At 41.3% G+C, this 21,880-nt stretch overlaps 1 protein-coding gene across 1 annotated transcript; it reads right to left on the bottom strand.

The window, feature by feature from the left end:
• Positions 1 to 13,736: 13,736 nt before the first annotated feature.
• LOC120571496 lies at positions 13,737 to 21,765 on the bottom strand. The gene is made up of 6 exons (XM_039820467.1): positions 21,516 to 21,765; positions 18,737 to 18,953; positions 17,661 to 18,561; positions 16,056 to 16,199; positions 14,683 to 14,816; positions 13,737 to 14,002 (listed from the first exon to the last, which is right to left on the bottom strand). Exons 1-6 carry the CDS (start codon positions 21,761 to 21,763, stop codon positions 13,985 to 13,987), a joined length of 1,662 nt encoding a protein of 553 aa, XP_039676401.1. The 5' UTR covers positions 21,764 to 21,765; the 3' UTR covers positions 13,737 to 13,984.
• Between the last annotated feature and the right edge of the window lie 115 nt (positions 21,766 to 21,880).

Below are 21,880 nucleotides of genomic sequence, written 5' to 3' on the forward strand. Positions count from 1 at the left end.
TCATTGTTTAGGTACATTAAGTTACCCCGTTAAGTTTTTCCGCGTTAAGCGTTAGAATGTCCTGGCTGCTGTTGAGGGAAACTGTAGTCTATAACTTCCTGAGGGCCGATCGTCCATTTTGCCCCTTTACATAATAAATGTGGCTATGAAATGGAACATGAAATACATAAATGAGGCAATACATATATAGGCATTAGTCATTATAGTTCAGTAGCCTAAATACATATGTTTTACTTATATTTATTTCCGGGGACTTTTATTTATTCCGTCTATTTATATGCACGTTATATTCAAAGGAAGTTTAGTTATCTCGACAGGCTCAGACTAAAAGCAGCAGCAAGGCCTGCCTGACATCAGTGCATAGCATATCACTGCAAAGTAAATAAAATATGAATAAATCCGCCGGATGGTAGTTTCCCAGGTCAGCTAGGCGAATTGCTTACAAGCTCTGCAGACGGACCAGAGTCAGTCAGCACGGGAGGAGCGAACCGCGGGGACCAAGCTCACAGGGCTGGTAGCTAGCTGCTAGCTAGCTGCAGCAGCTAATATTAGAATATTAGACCCAGCACCAGAGGTCTGATCCCCATGATTTAAAACGAAAATCAAATAACCATTTGTTTTTAATACCTGTTTATGAAATGAAAATCAAATGAACGAAAAAGTACACGGACCCAGTCTGTTAAGTACAATTTCACCACTAATAAAACAGATCTAGAGATGATATGCTTTATTTGCAACTTAAATGTAAATTTTTTAATTAATACAAAGCAAACTGAGCAGAAAGAACAAGTATTTTGTTGGTTTGTTTCTCTTCTTCCAGGTGTGACTTAAGTACCCGTTGAGCTGCATCACAGCTGCACTATGTGCATGGACCGTGCCAGTCAGCACATCACTCACCTGTGTGCAGAGGACAGGCAGCATTAGCACAAACCAAGAAGGTTGGCAAGTCTGATAATAATGCAATTGTAAAAATAATAATAATATAATAGTAAAATCATGTTACATACACTTATGTTTCTTGCTTAAATTCACAGGGTGCACAACCAGGCCTGGGAGAGAAAATTACTGATGTCCACAAAACCAAATCAGAGAAGGTAAGGTAAGATAGTAATGGTTTAAAGCAAGCTATGTACACCTAATATATTACGTGTTGATGTCTATGAATCTGTCTTTAATAGGAGCATACTATACAAAGACAACAGTGGAGAGTTCCTGGATCGGTCTGTCCTCAAAGTGCCAGAGATCTACAAGGACTTCACCCTTTTCTGCACCATCAGCGTATAATCAAAGTGATAAAAGAGAACAAATTATTGTTTTCTCTGTTGACATGAATAGGTGCCTGTAATGTCTGTCCATATATTCAATCAATTCAATAAATGTTGATAAGTATCACTGCTATTTCTTAAATCATTGTAGTTTTTCAGAGCAATAAGATACAGATTATTAAAACCATGTTCACATTTGCAACAAATTAAAACCCTGATCAAGGCAAATTGTTTTTTCATGTTCCATAACATTTATAAAAAATAAAAACAGTACAATTAAATTTACCAGAGCTGACACTTGGTAAATAGCTTTAATTTACCTTGTCAAAACAATGAGTAATTCATAACAAATTGCACAATATTTGACACAAAACCTTAAAAGTGTATGGTTCATACTACGGTGAAGCAGTACAATGTGCCTATAGGATTTACTGTAGCAGGAACATTGATATTGGCAAACAGATGACCCAGGTTCAGGTGAGTTTGTGAGCAGGGTTATGAATAAAGATAAGATAAGCCTAGTGTTCACAAGAGGGATGATTCAGGTATGGCAACACAAATTAAGAATAATTCAATTAAATAGGAGGTATGTACAACTAGTAGAAGATAAATTTACTATACAAGAGCAATTAAGGTAAAGTTTTGAGGTGGCAAGCTAAAGTATAGTCAATAGCATGGAGTCAAGTCAACAGTGTACACCAGAATAATATATACTGTGATTAAGTAATGATACTTACTGTTGTCTGTACTAATATAACACAAAAAAATAATACAGTGTTTGATGCAGTATGGAGAACAACCAAGTCCCATATGAACCCAAGAGACTTTAAGTGTAGCTGTTGATGATGTTCACTACAAACAAAACTTGCAGATGGTTGTAGTCTGTAGCCAGCCGTACAGCAGGTAGATCTGGAGCAGATGGTTGTAGTCTGTAGCCAGCCATACAGTAGGTAGATCTGGAGTAGCAGGGTGAATTCTAGCTATCATGGGTTGGTGATATGACACACAGATCAACAGGGGTCAAACCCCTCAGCCCCACCTGGATGAAAAGAAAGTAAAACAAAATACTTGTTTTTTCAGTTCAGTTTGCTTTGTATCAATTAAACAAATAACTGCTATTTAAGGAGCAAATAAGAAACCTTATCATTTCTAGATCTGTTTTTATTATAGTGATAAAATTGAACGTTTTATACAGATTGCTATGAATCTATTTTCAAACTAATGTTATATGAAGGAATGAAGACTAAATTCTGATGAACAACAAACAACAGTGATGCAAAAACTGACACAAACAATCCAGTTTCTTGTGTTCTTTCAGTTATATTACAGTTTATGTTTTACTACTGGCTCTAACATGAAATTAGCCAAATCCCAGGAACATGGTTAACCAAACGAGGAAAAAATACAAAGTAGGGTCATCACATATACACACACTGTCCGTCATATGTCGTTCAATCTAGCTAGCTATACAATAAAGAACATATATTTGTTTCTGGACATCAAGCTAGGCTATGATGCGCGCCCATATGCTAGCTAGCTAGCTAGGTGCTTAAGTTATGTTACTCACCCTTCGTAGTTGTGGACATAACTTCATCGTCCCACTTCAAAGCTTTCTCCCGTTTCCTGACGGGTGAAGGTGAAAGTGCGTCGACCATTCTGTGCACATTGTTGACATATACTTATAATAAAGCCATAAACGGCGCGGGGATATATAAACTTGGTTACAGTCAGGTTACAGTGCAGCCGCCCTCAACAGACGTTCTAAAGTAAAATGAACGCACCCTCAACGGGGTTGGGATCATTTCATTGGTCAACACTACAGCTGGCATTCTATTGGTTGTTGACTTTTGATAGGGTTATAACACACAAAAAATCCAAGCGCGCAGGAGAAATCCGAGAGCAGAAACTTTGCAAGTGAGCAGAATCAGCCTGAGTGCGAGGAGAAGGTTCAAAGCTGAGAGCAGGAAATCTGTCCAAACAACAACATATCTGAGTCCAAGCAGAAAGTTTGAGTGCAAGCAGAGCAAATCCAAGCGCGAGCACAAACTTTGAGCACAAGCAGAGAAAATCCAAGCGCGAGCAGTGACTATTTGAGTGTGAGAGCAAGGTTTTGAGGGTAATTATTACAAAATCGAACGTAATATCAGTGAGAAATGCTCTCAAATTGAAAGAATGCGCTCTTGATTAAAGATAGGAATATAACTCCATATCAATACTGTATCTTACAGCCATTTTACAAATTATACAGCTTGCCGTTGTTTCATTTTTGGCCTGAAAGATCTAGCCACGCAGCGCTCCTCTTCCTCTCTGCCATTCTTCTGCTCAATCTTTGTCCTGCTTGTGTGTGTGTGCTGATGGCGGCCGCCGAGCCTGGCTGCTTGCTTGCTTGTTTGTTTGCCTGCCGCCGCTAAGTCACGTGGCGGTACAACATCAAATCACAAGGGAGGGGGGGGGGGGAGGAGGAGCAAAGTGTGCCTGCTCCAGACTGTGACAGGAGCGGCACTTGAAAGCAGCGGCACTTACCAAGACACAGACAGCCAGGTCGCCTCTTTGATGAAACCGCAGCAGCGCATACATGAGAGATACTAAAACTAAAGTATCAATCTCATTACATTGCAATGGTATTGATCAAGATCAGTACCAACGTTGGAATTGATATTCTCGATATTTGGATCGAGCCGCCCACCACTATTTTTTTTTTTTTTTAAGATTCTTTTTTTGGGCATTTTAGGCCTTTAATTAACAGGACAGCTGAAAGGGGAGAGATATGGGGGAATGACATGCAGCAAAGGGCTGCAGGTCGGAGTTGAACCCGGGCCCGCTGCGTCGAGGAGTAATCCTCTATACATGGGCGCCCGCTCTACCAACTGAGCTATCTGGGCGCCCCCACCACTAGTTTTTGACCCGAAAATAATCCGTCAGCACTGTGACTGTCATACCATCGCTTCGATACAACAAAACCAAACAGCGGTGCTCGGAATCATCAGCAGCGGCAAACTACGGCTCGTCTGCTTCAATCCCCGCAGAGCAGCGGACACCGGGAGATGGCTAAACAGATTGACCATCTCTGGGACTGTCAACACTGTCTCTGCAAAGTAGAGGGAACGAGCCCCCCCGCGACCGCTGGCTAATGTTAATGTTAGTTAGCCTGACACCCGACAATGGGCGACACTTAACGTTACAGATAATGAGCCAAACAAAGCTCTCTGTCATCTGGCAAGAGCGCTGTCCTTTCGTAAGCTGTGACAAAATGTGTGTATGAAGCATTTTTACTAGTAACATTTTACTAATTTATTGGTCGGTCGGTATAATTTTGACATAGGTCAACCGGAAGAAAAAGACAGTTGTGCGTTAGAAGAGCGCCACCTACTGTACCGGAGGTAGAGTAACGCCCGTAATTCTTCCTATTCTTCCCAGCTCATGTATACGGGGAGAACTGGCATAACCTGGTTGTAGGAGCCACATATTGTATGTTGTTTATGGTCTCATTTATATTATTTATTGATTACTATATTGTGCACTTATATTGTAGGTGTTGGCCGTTTTCATCGCGGTTTGAGCGGAAGTGATAACATATTTGTTTGCTTCATCTGTTCACCTGGGTTTTTTGGGCTTTGACAGAGAGGGGGTGAGCCTGGGAGCGAACACTTTCTGTTGAACACCGCACTAACGCACTTATTTTGACTCACAAAGTAACTTTACATTTGGTAACTGCAGTGCTAGTTGTATTTTTTACGTGTGGAGGAATAAATCATTGCAATACAATCTTGAGCGCGTCACAGTGTGTTTATGCATCTCTCAGTGTTTAATCCCTCGCGGCAGCACTTTGTTGGACTGCTTACAGCCGCAATACTGGTTATTCACTTATACGCCGGTTACTGCTGGGCATGTAAACGCACTGATTGTGCAAACTTAAATATTTTGGGATTATATTTGACTGTCAAAATGTTTTGTTGCTGTCTTGTTTATTTAATTGTAAAGTGCACTGAGACCATGTTGAATGGTGATTTTCACTTTAAATAAAATTTGATTGATTGAATTTGACTCGCATGCTGTCTTTCAGTGATGCATTTGCCGATTATCTGAGGCTAAAGATACACAATGCAAGGTGTGAGAATGGTGTGAGGGAGATGAAAAGGGAGGTCACTTGAGACAAGCACCCCAGAGAAAAGGTTGCAGAAAAGAGCAAAGAGCCTGAAGACTGTGAGACTGAAAAGAAAGGGTATAATGGCTGTTAAAAACCATGTCCCTCTTTTCATGTTCATTCTTCCTCTTGTGTCCCCAAAATGACACCGCTGAACCATAAAATGCTGCAGCGCTCACCTCTCACCTGCCTTGTGTCTGACACAGATCGGTTTGCGACAGTTTGACACCGACAGTCACCCCACCCTTTGGTGTGGAGTTCTGGTTATCAAGCCTGCTGCCGTGAGCCTCGATTCTTCATGCTCACTGAAGGCACACAAAAGGAGGCAGAAAGAAAATGGCATTTGAAATTCGGAGAAAATACAGTGCCACAAAGGGATTGTTGATGAAAAGCATTGTGGAATTTAATAGGGAATGAAAATGCGATTTCATTTCAAAGACACTTTTTGTTGTCTGCCTTTGATCCAACCAACAGAATTGATTCATAAGGTTCCTTTTTCATGAAACATCCTACTGCTGCAACAAAACTAACCTTCTATAAAAACACAATCAATTGGCCATTTGCCTCTTGGCCAAGGCCTTTCTCCTTCATCTTTAGGTAATTCATTTCATGTAAAAAGAAGTACTTCTGCGTTCTTTTCTGTCACTCCAAAAGGATCTACTTTTTTCTGTTCTTCTTTTCCACTCATTTACTTCTCTGTTGTTCATTTTCGTCTCTTTTGGTTCAACTAGGCAGTTGTGTCGTGTAAGTTTTAAGAGCTTTGTTAAATATTAATAACTTCATCGACTCAGTCAAATCTTTACTCATTCCACCACAACAAGGCATATTTCTGCCTCACTTAAAAGAGAGGAGAGGAAAGAAGAAGACAGCGTGAAGAGCGTGTGTCCTTTGAGCCGCTATTAGACTATCTGTTTGAAGCTAACTGAGAAATGGGCCCCTCCGGCAACTGCTGTTCACCACACAAGGTGAATGAGGCCAGCTTTAGAGTTCTTCTTAAGTTTTCTACCCACCTATCAGATGTATGATGCATCACAAGCAGACACATGCAGATGCAACTGCACACACAGACACTAAGCACGAAAGGAGACGCAACCCACTGTGGATCAGCTTTTAACTCACAGTAATTACAAATTATGAATATAAATGACCACGGCTAGGGCACATTTTTTAGGATAGAGTCCTCATTTAGAGAACAATCAGCATGCAGTGGTTTTGAAGGGGGAGGCTACACGCAGATACACTCACATACACGTTGTGCTCAGCGGAAAATAAGCGGATTCAAAGATATGCACTCAGTATTTATTCTCACACATTAATAATAATAAAAACGGTGAGGTTTTTACTGCTGTTTTTACATAACAGACACACCAATAAAGACACAAAATGAGTGTCATCTTTGTGCCTTTTGGTAGCTGATAGGCTGGCAATTGGACATTATGTGTAACAGTGGCAGAGTCAGGATGGCTGTGATCACACAGGGTCTATTGTTCACCTTCTCTGTCACAGCTTCGATAGAGCAAGAAGTGTTATATCTATAGATGTAACATTGTATAGATGGGTGATTAGCACCCTAATCTGTGAGAACAGTCGCCTTCCTACTAAGCTGGGGGCATGGTGATGCCTCTGGCTATGGATATCACCAGGGGTGTTGGTCTAGGGGTGGAAAGGGGACTTACAGCGTGAACACACCACACGCGTAAGTGTCGTAAGATTTGGGAGGTGCAATCATTAGCTTCTCTACAAACCTCTGTGACCCACGGTTGCCCCGAGGAAAATCCAACATATCCGTGATCCGACGGCCGATGAATCCAACGGCCACAAGGAGGCGCTAGTCCGTTACTGCCCGTCATTCACCCTCCGTTGGAATGAATGACTTCCGTTTTCTGTTAGTTGTATGTATAGATGTGTACACGTCGTGTGTATGTTCAACTCAGAGAGCTCGTGGCAGGACCGAAAAACTGCTCACATCCAAAACATGACACTCAAAGGATGGAGGGAATGAGCACGGGCTGTTATCAAACCACTGAAAACCAATACAACAATGATGTGGCCTTAAACAACCTCTTCACTGATGCTCCACATGCAGAATGTATTGTCATAAAAGTGTAAAATGATGTAAATATGATGGTGGAGCAAAGTAAAAAGCTGTCTGTTCTAAAGCTCTGCCATTTTGTTTCGCCTTGTGATGGTCATAGGGCTTGTAATTAAAGACAGCCTGCTTCCCTCTCAACTAGGACAGAACAGACACAACATGTGGCAGCATGGAATTCACTGTGACACCACTAGCTACCAGTGCCAACAAAGAAAAAGGAGGGAGAAAAAAAGAGTAAGGGTTGGGCTAAGGGAATAAAATATGATGGAGAGGAAGTGTAAGGAGTGGGAGGAAAGATGAGGAATGATCCCTGATTGTGCTTGTCTTATGAGGGGCATCCATCAGGAGTGACACCGGGACAAATAAAACCCTTTTTCCCCCATATTCAATTATATAACGTGTGGCAGGTTTTTTTTTTCACACAAATACACACAAGCCCATACATTCACAAGCATACATGCACACATATCAACACATTCATTCCGACACAGGCACATGCCCTCACTTCTGATTCACATGTGTGCAGCGCATTCCAATCTAATGTGACTTATATTTAGCATCATTCTCACAGAGGATTGTTTAATCTCTACTAAGGAAGATTTATTGCACGATGGCAGCACTTTTATATGTAACAAAAGCTGACAGTTTCATGAAATAGAATACGAATCAATGGAGGACTGAGTCGCAGCTGCAGTGTGCATGCACAGACTCCCACATAAATTACAGTTGGACGTACATTCAGCGACGCAGATTAGAACTGTCTCCAAATTTAAGGGACGGGGAAAAAATGATGTTGTTAGCGGCCTCACCTGTTAGAAGGGGGAACGGAATCCTGGAGGACAGTTGGCTCGATACGCCTGAGCTCCAAAATGCTGATGGAAAGAGAAGAGATTAAACAAGTGATTAGAAGAATTTAAACAAGTTTTTGAAGGATGGATGGAGAGAGAGAGAGAGAGAGAGAGAGAGAGAGAGAGAGAGGTGGAAAAAAAGACAGATAAATAATAGGCCCGAGGATGAGAAAGAAGGAATCAATGTTCAGCTAGTTTGAAAGCCAAGAAAGTGTCAATGAGGAGTAGGTCTGAGACTCCTTCGCAGATCAACAGTCTCACCAGGTTCATTTTTGTACATGAATAAGTAAAGAGATGAATTCAGTGAAATGTCTGTGTGTAATATTTCATAATTACAATGAAACTGGAGTAGAAATGCAGCAACATTGTCAGGTAAACAATTTGGACGAATTGCTTTGGATAGTTTCCGTAACAAAACACCTACACTGCAATATCACTGAAATTGTGAATAGTGCTGTAAAGTCCTACGTTTTCATGTCTTGTTGGCATTTTTTGCATGGAACCATGTTAAAAATTAACTGAATTGAAAATGTATTTCTGCTGAGAAATTTTTATATGTATGTATATATATATATGCAGAAATAGATTTTTGGGTAATTTGTTTTTGGCTTGCATACTTACGTATTTAGCCAAAATTGTAATTACCAAAATAAAGGAAATTATATTTTTTTTGTTGGCGCTAAAAGTAGTTTGTGAGGTCACTTTAATTTCAACGGCCACACAGGCTGCTTTGTACCATGTGTGATGGTAACTTACTGTAGAAATCCTTGCAGTGGAAAAGCAGGATAGAGCTGGATCCTTAGATCTCTTAAATGTAACCTGTATGCCATATCAGGTACTTAAAGAACCATTAGAAAAACCAAGACAAACCATTACCACTTCTACACATGACCAATCACAGCAAAGAGATGTTTTATGTACCTACAGGAATGACCTGATTTATATATGTAGTACCATAAGCAACATGTATCAGTCATGGCCATACTTCACTATTTAGTATTGCTAGAACTTAAGAGAAAACTATTTAAAAAAAAAGAAAAATAAACTAGTGCTGTGAGTGAAGAGGCAATTTATCACTGCAGTAATAATTATAGTAATGCCTCTTTGTCGTTTGCCTTATTTCTGGAGAGTAAAATGTCTTGTGATGCCAGGCGCTCACTCATAGCACCATCCTCCATCTTTGAGCATTTGAAAATGCCAAAGCGTGGGCAGAAGGGGGGAGGGGTTTGATCCAAAACAGAGTGCTGACTGGAGAGTGAGCTCTGAAAGCCAAAAACCTCAACACTTGGCAAGTTATCTTTGGGTCATTAGTAATGTTCAACATGTACCCAAAAGTCATTTTGTGCTTTGGCGGAGTGAACATCTTACTTATTGTATTATTAACTGTGGCACTGGCATCTAGTTTTTTTACCTTATAAATATTTCAGGTAAAGCTCAGAGAGGTCACAGGTGTCTCCCAGAGAATGAAGGGTTAACATGGGGGCTGGAAAAGAGAGAGGCTGAGATTTCCTGATTATGAACAAACATTGATTGGACCTATAACCAAGTCTGGGTCTCTTGAGCCCACCCCAAAACCAATCTATGGATCTCTCTGAGAGACTGTTAGGCTCCTTCTGTGCTAGCTCTCTTTCCACCCCCATGAAAACAATCACAGGAGGGACAACCATCCCATATTCTTTAGGAGTGTTTAAGTATTTGCCTTGAGACTCACAGAAACTTATTTTGTTGCCTAGTTACAGGATTTCTCAGCCTCCTTACATCAAAGAGTGCCTCAGCCGAATGAGTTATTGAAGGAACCATGTGTGCAAACGCATCTCCTGCATGAACAGGTTGAATATGAAAACCATAGGCTGTTAATATTATTTATAGTCTATGATGCAAACACACTCTTAACAAAAACTCGTGGATTTGGTCAAAAGGAAAATGTGAGACAATGTGATGAATAAGTAGCATGTAGCACTGATGTAATTCATGGAACTTCAGGGTCATGTTTCTTGATCTATGTTTCAGACTTGCCTTTCTGTCATACCATTATCTGTTTGGCTCACACACTGATATCAACGCGCACATTAATGTATGCACACACACACACACACACACACACAGACTTAAAGAAGGAAAAGGCCACCTGCCAGAGAATAACATACCTGTGTAGCCTAGCAACAGCTTGGAGAAAGGCTTATCATCTGGGAGAAGAGAGAAGAATACAAGAGGGAAAACTATGGCCTATGTCTCTGCCACTCACAAACTTACACAAGCTGAAGGGCACACAGGCTCAAATGTGCAAGCCGCATTCCCGCCAAACCCTCCTCCTCTTACACCCCTCCAAACGTGCCGTGTTTCTCACAATCTCACATTTGCAACAGACCATCGCTCAGGCTGCTAAACCAAGCAATTTGGCCATGCACTTCTTTTTCTCTGTCTGCCAAGAGTCGAACATTTTTAATTGTCAATTTGTTGCTCTGTTTTTTTTTTTGTATGCTGTGGCACCCAACTGCCAGCCTAGGTATGCCAACTCCCTGACACAATAAAAGGAGCTTCACTTAATTGCTCTCTCTTAGAGGCAGTATCTAATATCCTGGATGTGATTACTGAGACAGAAGAGGTTTAAATCAATGATAAACAAGGGTTAGGGTGGCTGAGTGAGCGGCTGGGAGAAAAAAAACACTCAGAATTCAGAAGGTGGGCATATAAGACCTTGGTTCTACCTGAGAGGCATTGGTGTTTTTTAAGAGAAACCCAAATAGTTAGGATCACACATTCTCATCCATACTCCTACACTTGATACAAAGCTCTTTACATGTAGCTTCTACTTATCTGATTTTTGTCCTACCCTTTCTGTCTTTCCTGTTAAACTTTAATAGCAGAATATTTAGGTTATGGTGAGCGTGTGTGTGTGTGTGTGTGTGTGTGTGTGTGTGTGTGTGTGTGTGTGTGTGTGTGTGTGTGTGTGTGTGTGTGTGTGTGTGTGTGTGTGTGTGTGTGTGTGTGTGTGTGTGTGAGTGAGAGAGAGAGATGAAGAGAAACAAAGACAGACATATTTTAAAGTGACTGAAATAGTTCTCATAACTTTTTCACACTCTCTATAAACATTTACTTGCATCTGTGCATCAGCTGTTTTTCTGCCAAAAAAAAAACCTAAAAACTTTTATAATGTCTCTCTCCATCCCCATCACACATTTTACAATCTCTCTCTCTCCCCCCCTCTATCTTACCCAGTCTTGCCTTCTTGCATCTCATTTCTCGGCTGACACCAAGAGACCCCCATATTGCCACTTCCACCCAGGGGGAATGTGCATTGCAGTTTCAGTAATTATCCTGCTGGATTGGAAGTGCTGAAGCCAAAGGGGCAAACCTCAGAGTGCAGTAGGCCTTGCTGTCACTGACACCACCGCACATGGTAAAAGAAAGTGCAACCCAAATTTAAATAGGTCAGGGCGAGGAGAGATTGAGAAAGAGGAAAGATGGACATGTAAAAAATATATAATCTGTTTTTACATGGAGGGGAGAAAATATTGTGCTTACCTGACACTGCAAACGCCCCACTGAATCAAAACAAAAACCTAAATAAAGTTAAAAGAACAGCAGGAAAGTGCACAGCATTTTTGCAGAAAGAACTTTTAAGGGGCAAACTTCCAAAGCGCTCCCTTAAAAAACCAGTTTGCTGTGTGTTAACAGACGTAATGTTGGGAAACTGAGCAGAGTGGTGTTGGATGAAGTTTCAAAAAACATCTTCCAAACTGCCCAATGCAAACGTTGTAAGAGACCCCATAAACAAGTCCTTAAAAGAATAGTTCTGAAAAATGCGTGTTTACTGTCTTGCTGCAAGTTAGATGAGTAAGTCGAAAACACTCTCATGTCTGTATGCTCAAAATGTCTAGAGCAGAGATCTTTAACAGGGGGTCCACTGGGTTAGTGCAGGGGGGGCACCAAATTAATGTTTCTTTTTAAGTTTTTAAGTTTTTTGACGCCTTTTTTTCACAGTTTTTGCTTTTTCCAACGTTAAATTTTTCTTCTACGCATTTTCAGCGCTTATTTCTACGTCCCATATTTTCTGATAAAAAACAAAAATTGAAAACGGGTCAATGTGATCCTAAGTCAACCCAAGGGTTAACATGAATCCAACATATTATTAGCAGATATAAATCAACATATTTGTGAAAAAAACACATTAATGCTAGGCTAACTGGCCTACAGGTAAGGTAGTCACTAAGGTTATCATCCACAGATACAGTAAATTCTAAGGATTCACTGTGCCTCATGTATGTTTAACATTAAAACATGATTAATAAAACCATGCCAACTATTATTATTTTAATTACTTAGTATTCTATGCACTAAAAATGTAAGTACAAAGGCTTTAGGCTGCTCTACAGGTTATTGTAGGCCCAGTTTTATATGCAACTTAATTTTATACATAATATTTAGTAGAGGGTCCCTGGTGTGTCTCTCTCAGTTAAAGGGTCCTTGGCTTAAAAAACATTAAAGACCCCTGGTCTAGAGCCAAATGTCTATCTAGAGCCAGCAGATGGTTAGCTTAGCTTAGCATAAAGACTGGAAACAGGGGAAAACAATTAGCCAGGCTCTGTCCAAAGGTGAAACAAAATCTCCCCACCTGCACCTCTAAAGCTCACTAATTAAGACGTTGTATTTTTTAACCTCACAACAAATTCAGGTTATATGCTAAGCTGAGCTAAGATAAGATAACAAACTGTTGGCTCTCGCTACATGTTGAGCATACAGACATGAGAGTGGTAGCAATCTTCTCATCTAATTGTCGGCGAGAAACCAAATAAATGTGTTTCTCAAAATGTCGAACTATTCGTGTTTGGCATTTCAATATGTGCTCCATTTTAATAGAGATCAATAAGCCCCATTTCTACTATGGGTTGGGATACAAACAGACGGAGAGCAAGCCAAATCATAATGCGAGTTGTGATTTTAAAAATGCATAAAAACAATATGAAGATTATCAGCAGATTGACAGGCACCTCTATGATGGTAGAAGTGGTTCAGGTGTCAACCCATACCCAGCAACCCTCTTCCTCGCTTTTTTAGACTCACCATTGTTGAATGCCGCAAAAGCATAACCTTCATTGCAGTGGCATACATTATAACCGATTTATTTGTTTGCTCATACAGTGCTTAGCTGTGCTTAGTCATTGTATAGTAGATGGCTCCTGCGGTATACTTGTTACTTGTAATTACATGTTTACACCTAGCTGCTACAAAGTTAAATAGGCTTTTAATAGACTGAATTTTAAAATGTTTTCCTGGCATCAGAATTGAAATGCCAAGAGTTTAACTGGTCTTTCAGGCTTGATTGAGTACATGTTAGCGAAATACAGTACAGATCACTGTTCTGACTGCTCATTGTAATTGGCTGAGGAGGTACTTTAAACTTCCTGATATCCCGCTGAATACATGCCTGTAAGTATCACTTTGCCTCGTTGAACTCATGAGCCCTGAGAGGACTGCCAGCTGTTTGTTATGAAGTAATCAAAACCAGCATTCTTCAATCGAGAACAAAAACAGAATTTATTAATTTGCTGTTACTTTGTCAACCAACATCCTCCTGGGTAGATGGCAGAATAGTTTTCAGGGCTGTCCGAGAGATGATACATTCACAGGTATTTCACACGCACAGTTTGGCCTAATGATAAAGGACAGGAGATGTATTGGTCAAAGACAAACAAACACATACTGTATATGCACAGCAGTCCTACCTCCATGGAAGCAATTAAGAATTGGAAAAGGCTAGAAATGTACTTGGTGAATATCCTAAATGTGCTATCTGCAACAGCAACAACATTTTTTATAGATATTTTAACACTACAAAAGTGGGATTGGTCTTTTCCTGTGGTGTTTCTATGGTGCAGTTAGAGTAAAGATGGAACATGAGAGCTGGGTAGCAACAATAGCTATTGTTGGACTGAGAACTAGGTGTAAAAGATATTTCAGTGAGCCTTTGATCAGCTGTAAATGGTGTGTAATGAAGCAACAATACAGGATAAGTAGTGCAGTGATAGCGGAGGTCAGTGCAAAGTTACATCCACTTCAAAGTAGATCTCCTGCTTGATTCCAGTTTTAAGATCTGAATTCTGAATACTATTAAAACTGCATATAATCAGTAAGCTATTGAAATCCAGATGTAGCCATTATAACTGCTCAGTGGTAGGCTTTATCAAATGCAATACATGTGTCGAATACAAGAGGCAAACATACAATCTGACATGGACAGTCATATAAAGTAGCACTGTGACACTGCACACATTGGCTTACAGATACAAGTGTGTGTTTGATAATTAGTTAAAATCTCAATAATGTATTCACCTGATGAGTGGGAGAGTAACCAGGTCTAACAAACAGACTTGGGTTGCGAGGTCGAGGGCCATGACACATAGGAGGGGCTGCCTGATGGGAAGGAGTCACTTTGTTGGGGAAGTTCTGAGTGGCAGAATATCCAGCTGTGAAAGGACAAAAGAAGTAAAGGATTGCAGAAAGAAAAGGAGAATAATTGTTTTGTGTTTGTAATACAGTTCTTTACAGTAGTTACTACTGATACACAATGAAATACAAATTAAGTCCTGTAGTTGGCCATTGAAGATCAGTAGTTCACTCCAACAATCGTAGGGATTTGCACGCATTTAACTAGAGCAAACTGCACAGAAGAACTTGCGTAGTTTCTACGGTGGTTACGTCACTGCAACTTCTAAACATCTTGTTGACTTGTCTTCTACTGCAACACATTCAAACATGCAAGCCACAAATCAGAAATTCACACAGAAAATGCCCATGCTCACTGCACTGCATGGTCCCTTCTCAATTAAGGCTTTTAACTGTAAACATACAGTATCTGAGAAGCAACTTCTCAAGAGAGGCAACTGACTGGATCATTCAATTTAGGTGATATTAAAATCTGATTTGCAAATCTGATCTGGCAAATTTGAAAACAACTTTTGACAGGCTGACTGTACACATACATCACCAAAGTATTTTACAAGCTCTGTGCTGTCAAGCTATATTTGATAAGTGGGAAGGCTTGAAAGCAAAGTTATCATTATATTACACACAGACAGACAGTTCACTGAAAGTTTGAATATTTTCCAGTCGCAAATACATGTTAGAACCTGGGTTTGGGAACAGCTCAGTAAAGAAAGCAGAGGGTATAGGTAAAAAGTATGCAATAATATAAAGCATAACCTCTTCTATACATATCTGCTTTAAAACTGACTAGATTACTTGTCTGTGTTGTTTAAATCTCACTTTATTATTAATATCAATATCAGACTATACTGTGCCAGAGATCCGTTAGTGTTCCGTGTTGAGCTTGATAAAAGGCACAGATTAATTGATGTCACAAACAGTAATGATACCACTGGTGTGAGATGGAGACCACCAATCATCTCGACCGCATCCTCATTTGCATGCGGTAAATGCACCGAAATATTACAATTAATTTGACAATGATATATTAATGTTTTAAAATGCTACACACAGAACCATTGAAGCACAGTGCATAAAGGGCAAGAGGACATGCTGTCGTCATCAGCTTAGCTGGTGTTGCAAAATGAATGCGCTCAGCCAGTGATGATCATGATGAATTCTTCATGTGGCCCACCGTGGAACATAATACTCATCTCCCCTGCACACACAACCTCCAACAAATACACACATAGGCTAAAGACGCCAAGGTATAAACTTACCTTTGGCTCTGTTAATGGGAACTATCTGCTGAAAGGTACAAGGTCTGGCTTTCTCCTGGGGGGCAGCTGCTTGCTTCATGCCTGCCCTGGCAGCGCTAGCCCAGGACCTGGCATTGATATTATCCACGCCATCTGTACCTGCAACTGCAATATGCACAGCAAGGGGGCAAGGATTAGCAGTATACCCATTTCACATGCACATTATCTTGTCTGGCCTGTTTAATGTTAAGTGTGATGCAGATGGAAAGCTTAATAGCATTGTGTTATTGTATTATGCTGCAAAGGAATTGTAAGCAGCCCCCCACCCAGGGGATCAACAAAGTGCTACTGAATCAACAGTGCTATGCTATCAAAGAGTCAATTCTATCATATCACCACTGACTGCAAACTGCTGGAGGAGTGCCAACAGTTTGTATCACATATGCACATTTATTGAGCAGAGCAGAGCTGGCTTCGGGTGCAGTCGTGCACCTGTTAAAAAGCAGAAAGGAATTCAAACAGAGCTAAATATAACTGAATTGTATAATGTTATGTATATTCTATTATGCTAGGATGAAATATGCCTAAATTACACTTGATATTTATTCATAAATAGTTAGTAGCAAATGAGAGACCCCACTGCAAAGTGTGTAGGAGACTATATTACTGTATGTACTGTACAAGCCATACTGCAACAACATACAAGAATACTTGAGTTGCTGTTGACTTATTAATATCTGTTTCCACATACTGGGTGTGTTCCAACAGCCAGTATGGAAGGCTAACCGTGTAATTCACGCTCAATGGTGTTTTTTGCCCCCAACTGCTCCTTCCAGGCAGCGCTGCGACCGCTGCCTTCAAGGCACCTAACCCTAACCCTAACCTTAACCTTAACCTTAACCTTAATCCTAACCCTAATCATAACCAGTGCCTCCCAACGGGCCTGGAAGGCACCTGTGGGGGGAAAAAAACAGCAATAAACGAAATTCACTTTGCCACTGCGTCATGCAACTGAGGAAGTACTTCTCTGCAACGCCCTTGCGGAGTCACAGCGTGTTAACACCTACACAGAGAGGGACCCAACGTTTGCATGTATGTGTGCGTTTGCATGTGGGTGGGCAGACTTGTCGGGTGTTACAAGCGTCACAGAGCGCTGCCCCCTCATTGAATAAGGTTGCTCTGATTTGGCTGTTTTGCTGTCGACACAGCTTCGATTCAAGAAGTAGGTCTCAAGTTCAGAAAAGTAAACAAAGTAGAAGCTAAGCCGCCTGCTACGTGGCAGAAACAAAAGAGGTTCATTAAATGAGTTTTGAGAAAAAAGGGTAAAACTTTTCTGAGCTGGACAAACATTTGCGCTCAGCAACTTCTGATAGCCAGCGTTTCTGCCTGGGACAGGTGCTGCTGCCTCTCTCCTGCCTTTAATTAGCCGAGTATGACAGTGTCATTAATATCAATACTAGATTCTCAGACAGGGTCAGTTTGTGTGAGTTTGTGCATTTGTAGCTCCAGAGGGTGTTACGAATGGCATAAAATGATATTAATGATAATCAGATTATTTATACCAACTGATAGAAGGAGAGCATATGAAGAGCACGGCGAGGCAGAGACACATGGCAGATATATTACCTCTAAGAGGCGGCTGGTTGTTGGCCTTCAGTTCCTCACAGCTGATGGTGGGAGAGTTGCGTTGGCTGGTCGAGCCAAACGTGTGAAGGTCCAGCACAGATTTCTGATCTCCTGCACAGATGGAGGAGACCTCGTGGGGCACATTTTCCTTCCTCCTCTGATGGGAAGCCCCACTCTCTTGGCGTTGATTTTGTGAGTGAGTAAGCCCTCTTTTCACCCTTGCGCCTTTGGTCTTGGGATTCCCGTTACGCAACACACCCAATGCTAAAGGTTTCTTTGGGGGCTGCAGAGCCGGGAAGTCAGCCAGTAGGTCATAAGTCTCTTGCTGTGTCTCGGCTACTGGTGGTGCGCTGTTTTTTAAGTTTGCCTGAGGTGCTTCTGCTTTGCCTTGGACAAGAGCCTGCGTATGGGCGGTCACACAGCCTGCCAAAGTGGCAGTGGGGATGTTATGTGGGTGGAATAAAAGGGGAATCTCCCACTGGCTATGCATCTTCCCCAAGGCTGGAGGCTCTGTGGGAAATGGTAGAATGCCAGCCTTGATGGTAGATAGTGGAGGAAAGTCCTTCTCTGTGCTATAAGATGGGGAGTCCTGTTTGTTTTCACTCTCTGAGACACCATCACTGCTATCAGTGGCACACCTTCGCACCCCAGGTAGAGTTACACAATCGTCATCCTCGCTAGAATCACAGTCAGAACTGCTACTTATATTTGTCTCATCCTCGCTTTCACATGTATCCCTAGGTAGTTTAGAAGGAAGTGGAGGATCTTCCTCAACCTGCAGGTGTGGGGTGTGGTCCTCAGTGGCAGAGCAGACAGGATTTGTCGCCAGAGGATGAGGTTTGTCTCTTCTGCTGCTGGATTGGGGGACCCAAATCTTTTGTTTATCTGACACATCTTCATCCTGACATGACAGTGAATTAACAACAGAAAATATTGCTTAATCACTTAATTATAAGGTTTTTAATAGAACAGCGTTAATGATAACATTCTGATATTTTTGGTTTCAAAAGTAGAGGCTAACTAGGCTACAGTCAACCAACACAGAAAGAGTTAGCCTGCAAAGTCATCATGCTCACCAAATTTCTCTTCCCCTTTGCCTCCTCCTCATTTCGTTTCATCTCTTTTTCCATCACAGGGATCAGTACCCGTGCAAGCTTGGCAACATGGGGATGTCTGCGGCCCGAGAGATAAGGGCAAGGAAGGGTGAAGGCAGTGTGGCATTGCTGCTTGTCCTTCTCATATGTGCTCAGACCCAAATCATCCGTCTCTTTCTGCTGCTCCTCAGCCCTAGACCTGGAGAGAGACACAGAGTGGTGTGGGAGTGTGGCGGGGTTAAGGCATCTTTAATACGAGACAGACCTACAGCTACAAGGTCAGCCTGCTCATGCAATCTTTTCATAAAGAAAGTGAAATGTCTCATAGCGGTGTCAGATAATTTCACATCTCAAATACAGTTTTTTTGAGTTTTAGAAGCGGGTGAGATTTATTTTAGAATTGAATCACTGTGGTGTTCATGTAGTATGAAGAAAAGGTCACTTGTATCATGAACATGCTCCAAATAGGTTTAATTGGAGGCACTGGAGGAGTTTTTGCTTTATTTATCATATTTTAAGAATAAACCTTTTGGTTGAACCCAATGTTTGGCCTCGAAAAACATGAATCATTGGGTCCGTGGCTCCATCCTGTGTGTGTGGTGTGGCACCCGCCTTAAACCATGACTTTTTAATGAGGCTACGCTTTAGTCACCATGCTGTCTACTGTCAAGCCACGATGCGGAACAGACGGTCCGGTGGGACCTGGGATGCTTATGATGACGGAGACGTCATGGAAGCTCTGGGGCGGTCGGTGAGCAGATGGTGTACATTAACATTATACAGTGGGTCTATGACCGCACAGCAGCCCACCTGATCTACACTGCAATGTTGAGTCCAGGGTTAGAAATAGGCCTCAACTTCTCATCAATCCATTCATCCATCCATTTTTCATCGACCTATCCAATTTAGGCAAATCATGTTATGAATTTTTAAAATGACACTGCAGGCATGGCTGACAACAAAACAGCTTGTAAAGAAGCTACAGGTCAAACATTTCAGGATAACCTCTACAATGGACCACAAGCCATTTTGTAAATAATATTTATTCATATATATATATTTATTTATTTTTTTTGGACTGCAGACATGATGGCTTATTTAAGAGTGAGAAACTGATGTGCATGTATTAATGGATTCCATTTATACTGATCTTTAATGTTTTATATTTAACACTTTGAATTGCCTTGTTGCTGAAATGTGCTATACAAATAAAGCTGCCTTGCCTTAAAAGTGCATAAAAAATAAAATATAGAGAATAAACACCACCACCATTTTCACAACCTGGTAACACAAAGCCTCTTCTAACTTTTACTAATTTAATGTAATTAATTATTAATTTAGAAACCGGCACAATGATCATTATTAAATCCATCCACAATCATTTGATTATTTCAATTGTTCCTACAAAGACACTAAATCTCTATGAATAATAGTGAAAATATGGGATAATTTGGCTTTATCCTAAAGTCACTATATTCTCCTTCTGGCTATTAGAGTATTAACTTCCATAATCAGATATTCTGAGTAGCCTAGCTACCCAGGGTGCGAACTACGGGGGAGCTAGGGGGAGCTCGGCTCCCCTTAATAAGACATGGGCTCCCCTGAAAACGTGATTTGTGAAATTTTGGGGGGTCTCTAAAAATATTGACAATGTGTCATTTTGACGTGCAATTTCAGTTTTGTGTAATGTGATCATCGTGGATTATAATGTGTAAAACTGCAAAAATATAATTCATGCGTGATGGTGATTTAAACCCAATTCACTTCAATAAAGAAAACTATACATGTTATTCTTGTTATGAGCATCAAGGCGTGGCGGCGCTGCGGTGCAAATCCAACTCATGTTTAGTACGTGTTAACTCAAAGATTCGTAGAAAAAATATAAACATTGGAGGCCATTAATCGGTGCGCAAAGTCCTTGAAATCCATTCTGCAGTAAGCATCATATAGCCATGGCAAAAAGAAAACAAGGCAGTTTAATTAATTTTGGTTTTACTAAGAAACTGTGTAGCGATGACGTTAATAACACGACTAATTCACCTGCTGCAAGCCCTGTTAGCACACCTCCCACCGGGGTGACAACGCAAGAAGAAGCTGAAGAAATAATGTCCTCTCTGGCTGAAGATGATCCTAACCCCTCTCGCTCCTCTCTCCTGTTAAATTTGAACAGCCGGCAGTGGAGAGACTGGAAGAGCCCATATACATGGCTGTTTGTTAAGGATGGGAGCTTGGGGTGCGTCGCTAAGGTCTAATTGAACGGAGGAGTTCTGGTATTCTTCGGTAGCCTGAGTAACTTTAACCGTTGTTCATGTGAAATCTCAAAAACAGCCTGATGCTTTGTTTATATATTTGTGGCTGGCTGTTTGCCCTATCTATTCCTGTTGATAAAGTATAACAGGGTAAATCCTGTAGTGCATACACTTGTAGCTGTTATGTATCTTTGTAAGTCATTGTAAGTTGCAAGCGCACGACCCCCTCCCGCGTGGGAAAAAAGTGGGCTCCCCCGAAGGCCACGGTATAGTTCGAACACTGTAGCTACCACATTCCTGGAAAGGGAAATGAGATGACACCACACTTAAGAACAAAATGATGCAGCATCATTTAACATTATAGACTTTGTAAGCCTGCACATAGCTAGCATATAATTTGAGACAAACTGTACTGTAAAAGGTATACAACGCGACAGTCAGTTCACTGTGAACTTCCTTTCATAGACTCGTTTTGAGACACGTTAGTGGTTTCCAGCTTAGCTCAGCCTTACTGGTTTGGTTTGTTGTCTGGGGCCGTGCAGTCTTTATTCTGCGGTGTCTCAGGTGAACTTCGATCTCTGCCCAGCACCTCCGTGGCCTTCCTGGCTCTTCTCCAGATGTTTTTGCAGACACGATCAAAGTGGTCATTCGGCACGTGCGGATGAATCCAGGTGCCGCGCGGAAAAGGCGCAAATGCACTCACGAGCTGTTTTGGTTGCATCATTTTCTCTCTGACGTTCACACGCACGGGCTTGTCCATGAGCTTGCCACTCTGGTCACAGCGTTCAAATGTTTATTTATGAACCAACTTTTTGAAAGGAAACATTATCGCGTGCGATCTTGGCACGCTGTCATAGCAACCGGTTGGAACTCGAGA

This window comes from Perca fluviatilis, chromosome 13 (genome assembly GCF_010015445.1).
Source record: "Perca fluviatilis chromosome 13, GENO_Pfluv_1.0, whole genome shotgun sequence".
NCBI classification, from domain to species: domain Eukaryota; kingdom Metazoa; phylum Chordata; class Actinopteri; order Perciformes; family Percidae; genus Perca; species Perca fluviatilis.

Coding starts and splice junctions, on each gene's coding strand:
- LOC120571496 (XM_039820467.1), bottom strand. CDS start 21,763: ATGGACAAGCCCGTGCGTGTGAACGTCAGAGAGAAAATGATGCAACCA. Junction 18,562..18,736: donor CAAAGGGGAAGAGAAATTTG/GTGAGCATGATG, acceptor CTGTCATGTCAG/GATGAAGATGTGTCAGATAA. Junction 16,200..17,660: donor CAACCAGCCGCCTCTTAGAG/GTAATATATCTG, acceptor TGCATATTGCAG/TTGCAGGTACAGATGGCGTG.